Genomic DNA, 18,600 nt, shown 5'->3' on the forward strand with positions numbered 1-18,600 from the left:
TAATTCACAATAATCTAGTATTTATATGCGGTCAAAATGTAAAATGTTCATCATATTGTTTTGGTCTATGAAATGCAATTTTACAAGCAAGAACAAATAAACATTTTATAATATTATAATTTTGTCTTGTTTAAATTGCATGACATTTCAATGCTGAAACAAATTTCCAGGTAACACTGTATTTTAGTGTCTGTTACATATGTTACATGCAGTTACTGTAAGTTAGTCTTTGTAGCCGAATCTGTCTGAATCTGACATCCTCGATAATACAGACATGAACACGTGATATAAATATGCAGTCACAGTAAAATAATGATTTTACAAGAGGATTCAGCAGCTCATTTCAGTTCAACAGGCCTGATTCTTCACATCACTCGCCGCATTTCCATCACAGATTTTTTCTAAATGCTGATAAAAAATATATATTGCGAAATGACAGTGTTTCCATCAAACAATATTATGCGAATACATTTTTTTTTTCTTCTTGTGATAAGTCATTCCGAAAATGATGCCACGTATGTTGGTAGGTTTATGTATATCCCATCCACTGCACTAGCCATTATTCTTAATGGAAGGAGATGTGTGTGTTATCCAAGCATTAATGGCAAGGAAAGCACCTTTTACTTGAGGGTCGTGTGTGTGTGTGTGTGTGTGTGTGTGTGTGTGTGTGTGTGTGTGTGTGTGTGTGTGTGTGTGTGTTTCTCCCTCATATCTGCTTCAAGGTCTTCATCATAATGAGGCATTTCTGTGTTTAGAATCTAGTGTCCCTGTATTTTCTATTGCCTTTTATGAGTTTAATAAAGAACTCAGTCTCGTCTTCTGTCCTTCTGTCTGCGTCATCTGTAAAGAATGATCCACTTTTACGTACGCCAGGTGACCTGTAAATGCGGAACCCTAATTCCTGTTTCCACTGCAGTTTTGTGAAAATCAGCTTTTTCAAATATCCTAAAAAACCTCTTCATGAGAGGGTAAAAACTTTTTTGCGATATATGGGAGTTTTTGCAAAATTGACGCATTTCCATTGGACGTATTTTTAATTTGCAATTTCGGTTTGTGCAATTTGAAGGGTAATGGAAATGCGGCTACTGAAACTGACGTGCAGTAATAATGTTTAATGATGAACTCCCATTAATGTGAGTGTTTTACTGGCAGTAGAAGGTCATGACGTTCTCTTGGTTTCCTCGTATGAGCAGGACGGGACAGTGGATGCCGTAGCTCAGAGCTTCAATCCAGGCCATATAGAGAGAACTGGGACAGTTGACATCAGGGACAGGAAGAGAACTGAAACACACACATACCCATACAAACAAACACACACTATTAATGAAGACGGACTAAACGTATACACTACCAGTCAAACACTTCTTCAAATGCTTCAAAATTATTTTTAGAAACAAATAAGAACTGTGCTTGTGAAGAAATTTTCTTATAAAACAATACATTTTTCTTTTATTTGTCACTTGCCAGTTTTCTTGTTGCTTGTGTTTTGGCTTAGCTTCAAAAAATATGCAAAACTGTGATAAATTACTTGAGATGTCACTCATTTGTTTGTTGGCTCAAGTTGCTTACAGGCTGAACAGGAAAAACACATGGGATGGGTTAACTAGTCAAACTATCTACACTACTGTTACACTGTAAACTGTAACATTTATATCTACTAAAATAAAAATCAGTTCATTTTCATCAGCTGTTTGTGGAGTTGTTTAATCCTCCTCTGCTGAGGTCTTCAGTAATGTAATGTCTTCACCTAAAGCGCTGGCTGAAGTCAGATGTAGATCTTGTGTTTCTCTTTCCTTCTGTGATTCTGCTTGTTAACAGCAGGTGTTAATCACTAATGCCCAATCATCACTTAATTGTTCACTTAGTTTATTAAACTTAAATGTGTATTTTATTTTAGTGAACTCAACCGAAATAAATTCAGAGTACTCATAACTATTGGTCTCTAAACTTGAATTAAGGTAATCTGTGTCCTCAAATGTAATGAGTTAGCTTAATTTGACTTTATGTGTGCTATTGTAAAATAAATGCAGTGTAAAGTTTAATGATATTAAGAAAAATCCTTGTTGTAGTGGACTTGAATAAAATAAGCGTATAAGCTAAAAATCATAAGAGAACGTGGTTTAGAGGGTAGATACATTGCTAGAAGATGGCTGGAGCAAGAGGGCATCTTGTTAAGAACTACCATTCCCAGGTCACCACACATGGAAGCTGGGAGCAAGATGGCCTATCAAGGACTACAAAACCCAGAGAGAGCATCTGCAAAGACCAGACGTAGGATCTAATAGGGGTGTAAGAGAATGGTGCAAGGTGTGTGTGGCTGAGAAAAGAAACCAATGTGATACCATAGAAGACTAAGTTGTTTGCTATGTGCTGAAGAGATTTAGGTTGATAATCTTTTGTTTGGTTATTAAAAGCCCACACTGAAGAGACTGTTGAAGTGTTTTTTTTACTGGGAAACTGCTCAGGTTAAAGATCCTGAACCTTTTATGTTGTCACATATAGTGGGGAATGCAGGTATGTGGATGACTGCTGATGTTCCAGAGCGGTAGACCTAAGTTTCCAAGTACACAGTCAATTGATTGAATTGAATTGATTGTAATTCTGTTGTTTGTTTAAATATAATTACTGTATAGAATTTGTGATATTTTATATTGTTACTTTTATTAAATCTATACTCACATTACAACTAAAGCAGCGTGTATGGAGTTCTTTTTGATGATCTCGTTTAGTCTCACCGTTCTCTCCACCTGAAAATAAAAGACAGTCAAATAGAGGGTATGATGGATCCCTGCTAACAGGGAACAATCTCATCATTGTCTGGCAAGGTTCTCTCAAAGTTACGAACAAACGTTCTTCCAGTAACATTAGGAAAATGTTCATTCAAAGATATCTACTCTTTAATAATGTTCTCAAAACATTGGCACAAAAATATGAATTATACATCATCCTTGTTACATCACGTTTTAGAACATGCGTCTGTTTTTAAATGTTCCTACGAGTTTTCAGAACATTCAAAGAACTTTCAAAAGTAACATAATGTTTGATAATATGGAATGTTCCTTTAATGTTTTTATAACCAAGGAAACATTCAGTGATAACAGAGCAAAACCTCTTAGAATATATTTTTGTATATATTGTTAATTGTATATTTTGTTAGCTGCGCTCACACCAACAAACACACACACACACACACACACACACACACACACACACACACCTTGGGTTTTATGGCCTCCAGGTCTTTGTCAGAAACTTTCCATGGACTCAATCTCTTGAGCTCCTGAACGTCTCCTCCAGCCTGTTCTTCACTCAGCATGAAGGGGGCGATGGTTTCCTTGTACCGCTGCAAACTACAGGAGCAGAGAGGAAGCCAACCACAACAATTACTACAAACCTGCATGTTTTTTGTTTGTGTGTTTATTTGTGTGTTTATTTGTCTCACTTTTTAGTTAGAGGAACTTTATCCACGTCTGTTATCACGACGATGTCCTCGATCTCCAGCCGGAATCTCTTCAACAGCATCTTCATGCTGGAATGAGAAAACCCGTTTAAATAACCACTGTTTCTGCATATAAAATCTAGTAACAGATGACGATGATATAGTGATCCACCCACTCTTTACGGTCTTCCTTCATGGTCTCCTGGTCTCCTAATATATACACTCTGATTTTGCACTTTTTCCAGCGGTTTCTTCTGGTCAACAAATACGGCACTAGAAGAGTCAGACCTGAAAGAGAGCAACAACATTCAGAATAAGGAAATGGGAATATAAACGGATAGCATTGTAGGTTTACTAGAACCCCATGAGCTTTGACCAGCTTTACCAGACCAAAACATGTTGGTCCAGCAGCTAGACCAACACAGACTACACGAGAAATTGGACATTTATGCCATGATTTATTTTTATTTTTCTCCCAAGGTGAGTTTAAGTATCTTTTAGGTAATCATGTTTCACCTCCATCATCAGAGAGTGAACTAGTCTGTAAATTCATGCCATGATTTTTTTTTTCCACTGTGATTTTCAGTATCATACACGCAGTCGTGTCTCACCTCCATCATCAGAGATCCAGTAGATGTCAATAGTCTTTCTGCCCTGTTTTGTCTGAAACACAGATCTGACCTGATCGCTCGAGCCATCATCAGAAAAATCTAAAAAGGAGGTAGAAGGGTCAGATCCCACCAAACGAAGCTTGAAACAACACGGCTTTCTTGATTATAACTGAAGAATTTGTATTGGCTGACTTGGCTTGACTTGACTGAACGAGCATCATTGGCTGAGTGATGATATCAGGAAAGGTTTGATTATAGTATTCTACTTTTTAATGTTATTATTAGTTTATGATTATTTAAGGCCCGTTCACACCAAGAACAATAACTCTGAGGATAACTATAATAAGTATTTTAGCACACCAACGCACAATATTGTTCTGTTTATTATAAGCATGCGCTACCCTTTTCATCTGCCACATTAAATGCTCAAGCTCTTAAGGGTCAAGTTGATTCTGATTGGCTGCCAGTGTTTTTATCATTTATTAGCAAAAAAAAATAATAATTCTGAAATTGATTTAAACGATCAATCATTCCTCTGTGCTGTTATCGTTATAGTTGTTTTGTGGACAATGAATGATTTTTAAAACTAAATCTTCATTATCGTTACAGTTATTGGCCTTGGTGTTAAATTACGTTAGAGTGTGTCAAGTTATATTATATTAATATAATGAATATATTATGTCTAATTATATTAATGAGCGCATTACAAAGACAGGTCACCTGAATTCCGGTCGGTCTCGTCGTTTTCGGATTCCTTGACTTCATCTGCGTCGAATGCCGGATTGTCAATTGCAGATGATCGGCCTTCAGCCAAAACAAACCCACATAAATGTCATCTTATGCCTTAACTGCAGCATCAAGCCATTATACGGTATAAAACACACAGTACGTACCTGAACTCTGAAAAGCATCCGTAACGTCCAACCCATCCATCATTCTCAGAATCGCAATGCCGTAACAGGAGTCAAACACGTCACTGAACAATAAACATTGAACATCATCAATATAGAAATAAAATTATATTTTTTAACAAAACAGCATCTGGACTCACCTGATGGTGTTGACGTAGTCCTGTAAGCTCTCGGGTTTACATTCCCGCCAGTTCATCTTGTATCCCATAATGAGGGTGTTCGGTTTCAGTTTACCGAGACCCGAAGCCTAGACAGATGATTGACTGTTTGAGAAGGACGTAATGAGGAGAACAAAATGGTGTTAGAATAGATTAGCGATGTCTTACCTTCATGAGATTGTGTGCACCATCTTTTAGACTATCGGCATTGAAGGATGTGTAGAAAGATCGAACCTTCCTCTGATTCAGCCAGTCTACTAGCATATCTGTGCTGTGCTGGGGAAAACTGGTCTTCTCGTCCTCCTGAAAGCATGAGAGGACAATAAACCCACAACACATTTTCATCATGAGTGCACACTGATTAAGCCATTTCACAAGTTCACACTTACAAATAATCAAATAGGATGAAACATTATGCGTATTTGGCGTGCTATCCGAGTGGAGGGCTCCGAGCTTAGAATTTAGGCCCCGTCCACACGAAGCCTGAACTTTCCCACTCAGATCTTTTTTTCCCCCTTATTTCAAGAAATATCTGCGTACACACTAAATCACGAAACCGACTCAAAACCATGTAGTACACATGCCAGGCCAGTGTGTGGCGCTGTAAATCTGCCACAGAAATACAATAAAAACGGAGAAGAAGAGTTGTGGCTAGAAGGGATGGGGTATAGCAGTGGTAGGAAGGAAGGCAAAATCTCATGATAAAATAACAATAAATACATTTGCTACTTAACAGATGTGTTTTATTAATGCCTACGCCTACCCCAACCCTAAACCTTACACTTACAATAATGCAAATATGGTAATTAAATGACGCAATACTGATGTGCGCATCGCCAGGGCCCGTAGTTGTATCCCTTAACTCTTTCACCGTCCTGGACGTAGTGATGACATCACCGTTTCGCAAAATATACAGATTGGTTGTACACACGAAAACGTAAGATTGTCGTTTTCAGATTTATGGACCGGGGTTTCAGAAAATATCAGATTCATGTTTCCAAAATGGCGGATCCGTGTTGACGAAATGCTAATACACTACGAAATTTATACGTATACAGCTAAACGTGTCTCCATGTAGACAGGGCCTCAGAGTACTCCCCACATACACTATATTGCCAAAAGTATTGGGACACCCCTCCAATAAATTTAATTCAGTTGTTCAATCACTTGCATGGCCACAGCTGTATAAATCAAACACTAGGCATGCAAACGCTTCTCAGCACATGCTGAGGTGCACAGTGTGCAGAAGTCGACAACTTTCTGCAGTCAATAGCTCCAGACCTCCAAACTTTGTGTGGCCTTCTGATTAGCTTAAGCACAGTGCACAGAGAGCTTTATGGAGTAGGTTTCCATGGCCGAGCAACTCATCCAAGCCTCACATTACAAGTGCAATGCAAAGTGTCAGATGCAGTGGAGTAAATCAGCCGCCACTGGACTCTAGAGCAGAAAAGACATGTTCTCTTGAGTGACCAATCACGCTTCTCTGTCTGACAATTCTTTGAACGACTCTGGGTTTGTTGGGTGCCAGGAGAACAGTACTTGCCTGACTGCATTGTGCCAAATGTAAAGTTTGGTGGAGGGGTTGGTTTTCAGGGGTTGGGCCCCTTAGTTCCAGTCAAATTAACTCTTAATGCTTCAGCATACCACAACCTTTTGGAATATTCCATGCTCCCAACTTTGTTGAAACAGTTTGGCAATGGCCCTTTCATTTTTCAGCATGACAAATTAAAAAGAAAGTTCCATAAAGACATGGATGAGCAGGTTTGATGTGGATGATCTTGATTGGCCTGCACAGAGTCCTGACCTCAACCTGATAGACACCTTTGGGATGAATTAGGGCAGAGACTGAGCCAGGCCTTCTTGTCCAACATCAGTGCCTGACCTCAAAAATGGATGGCTAGAAAAACATTTATAGCTCTGGTCCAAAGCCCTGGTCTCTTGGAAATCACCCCATATGTATGCATCCAAGATAGGTTGGGGCGCCCTGTGCCCAGAGCCAATGGCATTTGGCTCTGGGCGCCAAATGACATTGGCTCATTAACTTCTCATTAACTGCCTAGAAATGGTGGCAGTACATCTGGCCTTCAAAGAATTCCAGTCAGAACTCAGAGGGCACCATGTCCCGCTCCAGCCAGATAGCATGACAGCGGTAGCCTATATAAATCAACAGGTGGATCTCAAGTCTAGTCTGCTAAACAGGCTGGCATACTGCCTACTTCAGTGGGCACAGGACAATCTCCACTCAGAAACCACCCCAAATGATTCACATGATTTGGAGGATTTTCAGGCATGCAGAGATCAACTTCTTTGCATTAAAAGAGAACACCCACTACCCAATATTCTTCTCAAAAGACAACGAAGCATTAGCCCACTCCACCAGGGAGTTTTGGGCTTGGTCTAGTTGGTCCTTGCCATCCACCTTTATCAGGTTCTATAACCTAGATGTCCCTTCCCTTCAGTCGCAGATTATGTCTGCCTAGTCAGTCTCCAACCACTGGGGTTTTTCTAGGTCTAGGAGATAACAACATCCCAACAATCTCCAGTTCTCAAACCTAAACCTGCCTTATCAGACATATTTTAGGTCTGGTAGCCTGGCTTGGGGCCCTTGTCATCAAGAGCCCCCCGGGTTTGGGCTCGCAGGACGGGTTACGTTCTGTGCTAGAAGCACAGTGCTTTTTGAATTGCATTCCCAAATTGGTGCACCAATGTGAATCAGACATCAGTATTCTGAGAAAAAAACAGAGATATTAAACCTGGTCCAGAGTTAGTAAGTTTTAAACAACTTTAAAAAACTTCTTTAAATAGGAATTTATATTACATTTTTTATTTCATTTTTGAATGTTTTAATTATGTGCATTAAATGTCTCGGCACCGGTTCTTACCATGATAATGTTCCCACAGAGCATCAGGCTGATGTTTTTGGTGAAAGTACCGACAAAGTCCACAAGAGCGGGACGGGCGTTTGGAGGGCCGGTCAGAACGAGACACTGTGGCCTAAGAGAGAGGTTATACGTGAGTGGCTGGTGCATTGTGATCTGTCACAGTCAGTTTGGTAATATTTACTTTTACAGTCTCACCTGTAGTTTTTGACATGATCACTTACACCATTCAGAGACATTGAAAAGGACAAAGCCATGTTGTAGAAACCAGCCTGGTAAGACGAGCCCCAGTTAACCCCTGGACACACGATCAGACAACAGCCATTGCATTCAAATAACTGAACATAAATGATGTTTTCATGATCATAATTGGAAAACTCATAATCTGCATCAAATACACACGAGGCTTTTTATAGGTGACGTAGCCTAAGAGAGAGAGGACGATAGCGAACGTGACAACAGCGGCCCACCATGTGAACAGAAACATGAGGACAAAAGACAAGAAAGCAGCAAACAGAGACGTCCATGGATTGAAGTAACGGTACTGCGGCCTCCAGCCTGCGAGACACAGATGACAAACACGAATAATAGACACTGATTATGGAACAAATCACTGCTCTATTCATTTCCATCCAATTATCAATAATCATATAATAATTAATAAGGTTTAAGTGTCTTTACAAAAATTATGCCTTAGATGACAACACAAGATCTAAAAATATATGTAATTATTTATTCACATTTAGTTTTTATGTTAATCTTGTCTGTCATTTACACAATGCGAAAACTGTTGATGATGATGAAGTTCTCACCAGGTGATTTGGTGATCGTCGCATGGAAGCAGCTGAAGTTAATGAGGCCGTAAGAGCAGAGGAAGAAGTTGGAGATCAGAGGAGCGATTGTGTTAAGATCACCTGGAAAAAAAGTCAACATTACACCAAATGTTAAAGCATCCGTAGAGAGAGAAACACCTCAGTAACTGATCTGGAGGAGATCCACGACTCACCGATGAGGATGAAAGCCAAAGCGATGGTGAACATGAGCATGTATCCTCTTAGAGGCTCGTTGTTTTTCCCATAACCTTTCCCGAAGAAGCCAATGTAGGGGTAGATGTTATCCTTGCACAAACACTGTGTGAAAATAAACATACAATGTTACAATCGACTGTATGCGAGAAAAACAACATTCTCACCAAAACAGTTCCATCGTCTACCTGAAATATTTTGGGTGCAGACACCAAGAACCCCAGTGCTGATGACAAGGTTGCGGCAAAGATCCCAATGGTAATCAAATGGCCAGATCCTGAAACAGTGGTAAGAACCTGGAGAAAAATAAACTAGCTAGTCAATCCATCCATCTATCATCCATTATCCATCCATCCATCATGCTCTCTGTGTTACCGGTCCTACTTAACCCACTCCGAGTGGTCTCCGGCATGCCACCTAAGAACAGGGGAGTGAGGTTTACACACACAGCTCTTATTGGCCTACAACAGTTACATTTGTTTATATAAGAACCTCCAGCAGGGTGTTAAATGTAACACTAATTCAGTGGTAGAGTTTATAAAAATAATAAATCATTACTTAATTAAGTGATTAACTGAATGATTATTAAGCATTATTAAAGACACCTAATTGTAACTGAATCACTGAAGAAAAGAGAAACACAACTACAGCTGACTTTCAGCCATATCCTTAGATGAAATTAACTGAAGGTAAAGAAGACATTAAAGATCAAGACATTAAGATATCAATAGAGGATTAAATAACTCCACGGACAGAATTACCATCTTCACGCATTACTAACCAATTAATAATTAATTCGAGTTAATTATTACCATTATGGAGATTAGTGTTTGCTTTAGTTGAGCAGTTTGACTATTGATATTTTAACTTTTTTTTTCTCTGGCTGCTGTAACTGTGTTTTTGGTGGCAATAACTTGATTTTAATAGTTTTAGTTATAACATTGCACTAGACTTCAACAGCAACGCCAAGTTCATGGGTTTGATTCCCAGAGAATGTATGTACTGGTAAAATACCTTTAAAAATGTAGTGTTGGGAGTCATTGTGTTAAATGCATTGATGTGAATGTAAAATCTACTCCACTTTCCAGCAGTCAGAGTTCAAACTTAAAATGTTTGCTAACCGGGGTAATGCTCTCACCTGGAAGTTGTTTGCCAGTCCAGAGCTACATGTGTAGTTCTGTTCACATCGGTCAAAGTTCCAGCCAAATTTACAGCCCAGACCGCTGCAGTGAACTGAAGAATTCGATAGTGCTAAACTATCGTTCACATCACCAGAAGCGTCTCTTACAACAGTTGAAGCTAAGACGAGAGAGAAGGAAGTGCTTCATAATAGAGGATCGTTTACCAATGAGATGTACAATTCACTAATTATAGGAGTTTAAGGTACAAAACAGAGCAGGAAAATGTAAAATCTCACCGCATGTGATTGCGATGAATAAATAGCTCAAGGTGGTCCAGAATATCGCCATAAGTGTGCCTTTAGGTATCCCACCACTTGGATCCTAGAAAAACATGGACACACATGTATCATTTTTTTTTGCGTTTTTTTTGCGTTTTTTTCCTACTTTACACGCTCTGTATGAAAAACAATACGATTACCTTGAGATCTCCACAGATGTTGACACCAGACAGAATTCCAGTGGCAGAAGGAAAGAAGATGGAAAACATCCTGAAGAAAGATCCGTCTTTACCCCGGAATGAAGGCAGCAGATTTGATATGAATATATCAGCTGGAAGAATTGTAGGATTGAAAATGGACCCACTTTATATTAGGTGGTCTTAACTACAATGTAATTACATTGTAATTAATCATTTGATACAATGCGTTATAGTTATGATTTATCAAAGCATGATTTTTTTTTTTCTTATGGTGAAAATTGGCTTACATCTTTATGTATTAGTTTTGTTGTTCCAGGAAAAAAATATAGACTCCACAAATTATAAAGAAAAGTTAGTGGATGCACTTAATCTCTGCATTAGATTTGGCTTGTTTACTCACCCTGGTAGCCGAAAAATCCCACAGCCTGTTTCTCTGTACTGGGGGGCATGATGGTCCCAACAAAATAATTAGCCAAGGACAGCAAGAGCGCAATAAAGAATAAGATCTGAGCCTGTGGTGGGGCAAAAACCAAGAAGAACAAATGCCAGTCATGCCATTAAATAGTGGAAAAGGAGTGAAGACAAGAGCAGAGGACCGTACCTTCGCCTCCCAACTCATGCCAGCGAATGTGATGCAGAGGAGGATGACGACAGTAATCGTCCCAATGATTCTCACGTCATTGACATCATCCACTATCTGAGCTTTATTGTCCTTAAAACAGAGAAAGTGAGATATAAACAGCTGTACTGTACTGGGCAGTCTTTAGTTAAATATTGAAAATGTTTGTATGGGTTAAAAATGTTACTGTTTTTTTCTTTCATGCAGCTCTCTGAATTTGCTGACACCCAACAGTAAATGCATTTATTCGTAAGTGTGTCTCACTTTGAGAACATCTCTGACGGTCTCTGCAAACCCCACCGTGTTGAGTGAACAGGCGAGAGCGTTTGCGAAGGCAAAGAGCAAACCGATGGGCGCTCCAAGCTCCGGACCCAGACTCCGAGAGATCATGAAGTATGTGCCACCTGGAGCAAAGAAGACTTTGTTTAAAAGGTTTTAAATGAATGTCTCTATAATTGTTTAAAGCAAATAATAATTATGCATTTCTTCCACACTTTTATTCTCAGGGAAAACAACACAATATCATGGTAATTTGTAACTATTTAACATTTTGGTGAATTGGTGGCTTATTCGTATGAATTTATTCAAACTCTTTAGTATTATTTACTTATGCCCCAGTGATGGGTATGTTTAAGGGTGGAGTTCAGGGTGGACCTTCATGCTTACTTTTTCTTAATAATCATATAAAATCATATGAAATCACCACCTTGTACTTTGGTATATTGGGAGGTGTGTTGTTATTGATGAATTTGTCTATTGTATTTGGTTCTTTGGGTTTCCCTTATTTAACTAATTTGAGCTAGTGTATTTGTGTCATATGTGTTATACATAAGACTGTTCAGTAACAGCGTGCAATTGCCATTTGTTGGTATTTGTCTCATTAATATATAACAGTAACATTTTCATATCTAATCAGGTTGAGTAAACATATCTTTTTCTAAGTATGTTAACATATTTTTACTGGAAAACAAGAAAAAGGTCCTGGATAAAACCAACATGAATTAAAACAGGTCTTATTTACTTAAAGCATGTTACTTTCTCATGGCAAATGATTAATCTGACTGACCGGAGTAGATCTTCCCGTTGGTGGAGATTGCAGACACTGACGTTGCTGTGATTGTTGTGATGGTGACCGACATACAGATAATGACGTAGGTCAAAACTGCAAGAAAAAAGGCAAACATTCCTGAGGCACATATGTGAAACTTCTGTAAAACTGGCCTATGATTCCCTGAAAGAGGAAAAATCCCAGCAAGCGATAGCTGTAATTTCAATGTCTCGGTTAACTATGGACCTGATATTGTCTGGCTATTAGTATCCAACTTCTAGCCAAAATAACCTTAAATTTGGTTACATGTTTTTTTTTTTTTGTGAAAATAATTTCCAGCAGTAAACAGTTATTACAAGGGGTTTGGTTTAATTTCTTTGACATGTTCATGTTCTAGTCTATTCATGGGCTATGATTAGCATCTATTAAACTTTCACTGAAAGCCCAAATTTTGCCTTGTTTTATCTTTGACGTCAGGGCTGTGTTTTGTACAGCTTTAAAATGCATTTGAGAATGTTAAGCAACGTTAACTTAAGTTTAGGTATAAACTGAATTAAATAAACTAAATGAAGGATCGACTCACTGATTCCTGCTTGAGACGTGATCCACGGCAGCCGCAGAAACATAATGACTCCCCAGATGTTCAACATACACCGAATCTGAAATGCATTACAAAAAAGACCAAAAAAAACTTTACATGCATTTTGACCATTTCATGTTCAGAAAAAAAGGTGCATTGCTGTCACTGGGTTGGTACCCTAAGGTACAAAACTGAAAAGGTACTACTATGTACCTTTAAGGTACTAATTCACACTCTAAAGTACTGATATGTACCTTTTAGGGGTAAGTAAGGTACAAAGATGTACCTTTTCCACTTTTGTACCTTAGGGTACCACCCCAGTGACAGCACTGTACCTTTTTTGTTTTCTGAGAGTGTTGGGGGAAATGTTCTTTATTTTTTCGTTGAAAAGGGACTCAGAATTCATCCGTATCTAGTCAGTTTAGAGGTATAAAATGAAAATGGACTCCCATCGGCTCTTGGGGGAATTTGAAGAGAAGCTTTTGAGTTATCTGAGAGAGACATCTGGATTTTAATTGCAGGTGTTTTCCTTTATTAGGAGAAAGGACAGTGTGAGTAGAGACATTGGGTGAGTTTCGAGTCACCCTAAGCACAAGTTTACGGCTCTAACATTGAGATGTCTTGAAACCCTAGAGGAAAACATTCTGAGAAGTGGAAGACTTAAGCATTAGATCAACATGTGATATATAGGAGAAACAACTGACGTTAAAGAGATCAAATGTGTGAGGTTTTTTCTCACCATGACTCCCAGAACCCATCCGAAGCGGACGAGTTTGACTTGGGGTCGTCCGTCGTCCTCTGGTGGTGGAGGAAGATCATCCGGTTCCGGCTGTTAACAGGAACATACAGAGAATCAACACTGAATGTCAAAGTGTTGCCAACCAAACAATATTAGCTACAGTATTCATTTAGACACGTACTGGTTTGCGCAGAACATCCAGTGACGGTCTGGTACTTTTTATCCGTCCTGTCCATGTGTCTTTGGCGTAATATTCATATTTTGGCACAGGGTCAAGCGGATTGTAGAACGACATTTTTCTCTTGTCCTGCTCCTTACCATAATCAAACTCTCCCATGTCCACCGTAACACCTTGAGGCGGAAGGTTGTTGTCCGGGCGGTGCAGACCCGGGATTGAGTTTCTGATGCGATCAGTAAATTTGACCATTGTGGATTCTGTGGTAATTTAGACTGTGAATGTCCTATCAATGTCCCAGCATTAATCCTTTCGAAGAAGATCACAAAATGATCCCTCAGAAATCACACCTGAAGAGTCATTCTGTGCGTCCAGCGAGCAGAGAGGACATGAACGGCCTTCCTCCGCTGTCAGGAAATCAGTTCTGTTTTCTTTTATACCTTAATTGAGCCTACTTGCACACACCCACACAAACGCACATTATTATATAGCCACAAATATGGTTGCACAACCATGGCCGGTGGTTATATTGTTTTCTTGCTATCTTTGAAATCTTGTTTGGAAATATCAGCAGGCTGGTTTCACAAAGATCTGTCAAATAGAGACTGCCATAAGCTCTTACTCAGTCATGTAGAAAATAACACGATTAATATAAAACTAGTCGACATTACAAGCAAGAAAAGCAAAACAAACACTTAAGTTTGAACATCTGAAGATCAGATCTCCTTCACTCAAAGCCACCGTCATAAATGAAATGATTACAGATCAGGACAGACACACGATTGAGTTTCCTGGTCTGAATGATTTGCATGGATAGGCATGGAAATTTGGGGTTTTCCATGCTTTGAAGCAAGTTTAAAGTTTATCCACCTGTTATCAGAGCGGTGTGCAACATTTGAAACCTGCTCACACACCTCAAATGATAAAAAAAGACATAAATGAGATCGTGTTTTACATTAATCACTCCCTTGAAACCTGTAACAAACTTACCTTGTGGGTCAAAATGACCTGGAGCATTTTTTAGTCCAAAAAGCTATAAGCCAGAAAGCTTTTTTTGTGTTTTTTGTTGTTGTTGTTTTTTAAGGTTTTATTGTTTACATATTTTTTTTATATTATTAATTTTATTTGCCTAATTAAAAATAATACAACATGATATTTCATGCCACTATATGGCCTTATTATACTATATTTTATTTGCCTCTTTATGATGCAAATGAGCTCTTCTGCTGGGTACTTAAGTCAGTTCTCGAGTTTGTCTTGTTAGTATGCATTCAGATACACATTAAACATCAATTTTTGCGTACAATTTTATCATGTTTATTTTTCACTGTTGAGCATTTGTTGGGGTTTCCATCCTGAAGCATTCCTCACATTACATTGATTCCTAAAGGTGTGTAACCTGCGAGTGCACTGCAAAAAAATACACTTCTTAATAAATATTTTGTATTGTTTCCAGTCTAAATATCGAAACATTCTTAAATCAAAATGCATTTAAAGATGCAAGTAAAAAGTAAAATGACATAAGATATTTTTTCCTTGTTTTCTTTAAAATAAAATCTAAATGAAGTGAGTTTTTGGTTAAATTTGTAAAAAAAATATATATATATATATGATTAAATGGAAAGACTCTTGTTCAGACACTCCTTTTTCATAGTCTTGTCAACTGTGGCTCAAATGTTTTACCTGAAGTAAAAACAGACCCAATAGAGTCAATCGATGTCCAACAGTAAGAGTCTAGTGTTATGAAATGAATGACTTGAAATGTTTGAGTTCATATTCAGATTGAAATCTCTGACCTTTGATGGCAGATTTGGCATCGCTTTTGAAACTCTTGAGAAGAAACATCTGGGATGCAGGACATTTGAAAGGTTTCTCAATTTGAAAAAGTTGGCATCTCAGAGAGTGAAATATTTAGGATGCTATTAAAGCTCCACTGTGTGATATTTTCCCCCATCTAGCGGTGTAAAGGTATATGACCATCCAGTGAATATTAGTTTCTGTTCCTCTCAATTCTGATTTCGTTTTAACTCCTACGGTGGCTGATTTAGTCCAAGATTAACATGGCTTCCAGTTCGACCTCGTCCATGAGTGCCATCGAGTGTTAAAACGTGAAAGGCGAAGCTTGAATTTACGGGTATGTCCCTCTTTGGCTAATGTACTTTCCAGATGGAGGGGCAACATGGCGACTGGCATTTGAACCCCTCACCCGTATGTGTTTTCAATGGCATATTATAAATTTACGAGAATAATTTGAAAGAAGTAAATATACATTAATGAGCACATATATTTTTGAAAGAACTAAGTGTTTTTAGCCAAGAATAAACTAAAAAAGTTACACAGTGTAGCTTTAAGGTGATTATTGAATTGAGAATCTGCATAAACTGATAAAACAATATACAGTTAAATGAACATTACGGAGGGGAAGTTTTTGTGCATAAATGGCAACAGTGAATGGTAAACGTAACTGTATATTGTCACTGATTTGTCACCAGAGTTGGGAGTAACGCATTACAAAAGTAATACATTACATTAATTTATTATGCTGGTGTCCAGGTTAGTAAATAAAGACTAAATGACAGCTTCTGATATATTTGTTCTAGCGATTTACTTCATTCATCTCCCTCTTGCTGGTGTACATTTGTATATTGTGTGCCATAGTCCAGTGAAGGCGTGTTTAGTGCAGATTTTACAGAAGTGCCGCAGACATGATTTCAGCCTCTGTGGTCACGCTGGCCAGTGGAAAAGTAGCTAAAGGTTTAAAGGCTCTGTCATTTCAAAGAATAGCACAACAGCAAGCGCATAGAGGGACGAGGCGCACGCAGAGTTAGCGTAGGCTCGTGCTGCTTAGCCAAACTAAAGTATAAACAACACTTCATGGGTGAAGATAGCAGAAGAAGACTACTAGATAGTGGGTGTTGCCGGTGTTACGAGTGTTCAGACTCAACACCGGTCACATCACGTGCACCGTGACACCGGCGTTTTGATTTTTTATTGTAATAAAGTAATTTAGTTCAGTTAGAGAACAGATCGGAGTGTCGCAGCAGGAGTCAGATCTTCAGCTGACAGACAAGATGATCGCGCAAGATTTGGTTTCAAAGTGAAATGCAAAAGCGCCTATTAAAGGGAGTTTGTCATTGTGTGTTGTTGTGTTTTTCATTAAAAATAATAGGATAATGAACCTACAGTTCAAGCAACCCGCCCTGAAACGGCGCTCTAGTTCTAAACCGAAACTAAAATCTGCTTGGCCGCACAGAGCGCGCATTTACTGACGAGCTGTCATTCACGGTGTGTGCACACTGGCGCGTTTTCAGTTCATATGGGAGCTTATCTTTTATATGAATTCATTGAAAGCACTGGCTTTGCATCCGCCCCCGTTATTAATGCCCGAGCGGACGTGTGAATGTTCGTTTTGGTTAGATAAAGTTAGTGATTTAAAAGCCCAAATATCGTTATTACTGGTGTTGTCACATCACACTTTGATTAACCGGAGGGCAAATTTCCACACCGTCACATCCCTACTGTAAATTTGCATGATGTGCATTGCTTAGAGTTCATCACAGATAAGGACAAGAACGTAGGCTAATAATCAAATGCAAATGCAGTCAAACGCAACCAAAATAACTATCGATATCGCAACAATAAGAAAAAAACTAATGCGCATATTGTCATAACATTAGAGTTTACACACAGTTCTGTTGTGTCTGAACAGAAGCTATTCCCAGATATTGCCAGATAATCACTTTACCTCTACAATAATTATAACAGAATTGGATCGTTTGTGATTCTGTCTGTCATGATTTCTTGCATTGTCTTGAGCCAATTCTCTATTGTTAGCCTGGATGGCCCACAGTCATTATGGTTCATCATATTTCCTTCTACTGGATGTAAAATGCTCTCTGCCTACATTTTAGAAAGTTTAGAGCTACTTCTGTAGTTATTTTGGTGAAAGTAACTCAAAAGTAATACAGGAGTAATGCAACGCATTACAATTCTGAGACAGTAATATTGTAATGTAAAGAATTACTTTTACATAGCAGTAATAAGTAATCTATAATATATTACAGTTTGGAAGTAACTTGCACAATACTGTTTGTCACTGTAAGTCCTTGTCAGTAAACAGACCTTTTGGGAAAATAAAATATAAAAACTATTCAATCTGATAACAGTATAATCTAGTCATTATAAGGATAAAAGAAAATGAAATATAACAATACAATACCAGTTATGTAAGTACATAAATACATTAGGCACACACACGCATGTTGTTTACAGGAACTTTTCTTAGGCGTAATGGTTTTTATACTGTGCAAATTGTATATTCTATCCCCTTACACTAACTCTACTCCTAAAAAGGAAATATATAGAAAATTATAGTTAGTTTGAAGAACTTAATGGCATTTTCAATTACATAAAAAATGTTAATATTATGAGCTAATTAAACAACAGGCTATTAATTATGAAAAAAATGAAAGGAATAGTCCAGAATTTACTCAACTAAAAAAAAACTCAAGACAGTGAAGCTCAAAAGACTCATAAAAGTAGTCTATATGATTTGTGTGTGTTATTCAGAGACTCATTCATTTGATTGATTTATGTGAATTACAGTCCCTGATTTAAGGCTTATCATGTCTTCCCTCATTTGAATCTGTCACGTTACATAGGCCTACTGTACGTAACCGAGACGTAACTCCCGCTGCCATCAGCATTCGAGTGTTGAAAGTCACCCTCATTACCCCTGTAGAGGGCAAGGGCAACATAACCTTCGTCAACCATTTGGTTCGTTAGCAAGCTGTGATGGATAGAAATATTGTTTTTTA

At 38.4% G+C, this 18,600-nt stretch overlaps 1 protein-coding gene across 1 annotated transcript; it reads right to left on the reverse strand.

Annotated features, from left to right (window-relative positions):
* Positions 1-543: 543 nt before the first annotated feature.
* On the reverse strand, positions 544-14,176 carry slc12a10.3 (solute carrier family 12 member 10, tandem duplicate 3). The gene is made up of 26 exons (XM_067447584.1): positions 13,790-14,176; positions 13,609-13,698; positions 12,873-12,948; positions 12,308-12,403; positions 11,506-11,645; positions 11,224-11,334; positions 11,023-11,134; positions 10,623-10,753; positions 10,441-10,525; positions 10,162-10,322; positions 9,212-9,319; positions 9,005-9,128; positions 8,811-8,912; positions 8,401-8,556; positions 8,197-8,296; positions 8,002-8,113; positions 5,288-5,422; positions 5,102-5,208; positions 4,944-5,026; positions 4,771-4,854; positions 4,051-4,149; positions 3,616-3,727; positions 3,443-3,529; positions 3,218-3,350; positions 2,680-2,747; positions 544-1,281 (listed from the first exon to the last, which is right to left on the reverse strand). Exons 1-26 carry the CDS (start codon positions 14,033-14,035, stop codon positions 1,143-1,145), a joined length of 2,997 nt encoding a protein of 998 aa, XP_067303685.1. The 5' UTR covers positions 14,036-14,176; the 3' UTR covers positions 544-1,142.
* Positions 14,177-18,600: the final 4,424 nt, after the last annotated feature.

Source organism: Pseudorasbora parva, chromosome 1 (genome assembly GCF_024679245.1).
Source record: "Pseudorasbora parva isolate DD20220531a chromosome 1, ASM2467924v1, whole genome shotgun sequence".
NCBI classification, from domain to species: Eukaryota; Metazoa; Chordata; class Actinopteri; order Cypriniformes; family Gobionidae; genus Pseudorasbora; species Pseudorasbora parva.

Coding starts and splice junctions, on each gene's coding strand:
- slc12a10.3 (XM_067447584.1), bottom strand. CDS start 14,035: ATGGTCAAATTTACTGATCGCATCAGAAACTCAATCCCGGGTCTGCAC. Junction 11,135..11,223: donor GCATGAGTTGGGAGGCGAAG/GTACGGTCCTCT, acceptor GCCCCACCACAG/GCTCAGATCTTATTCTTTAT. Junction 8,114..8,196: donor GATCATGTCAAAAACTACAG/GTGAGACTGTAA, acceptor CCTCTCTCTTAG/GCCACAGTGTCTCGTTCTGA.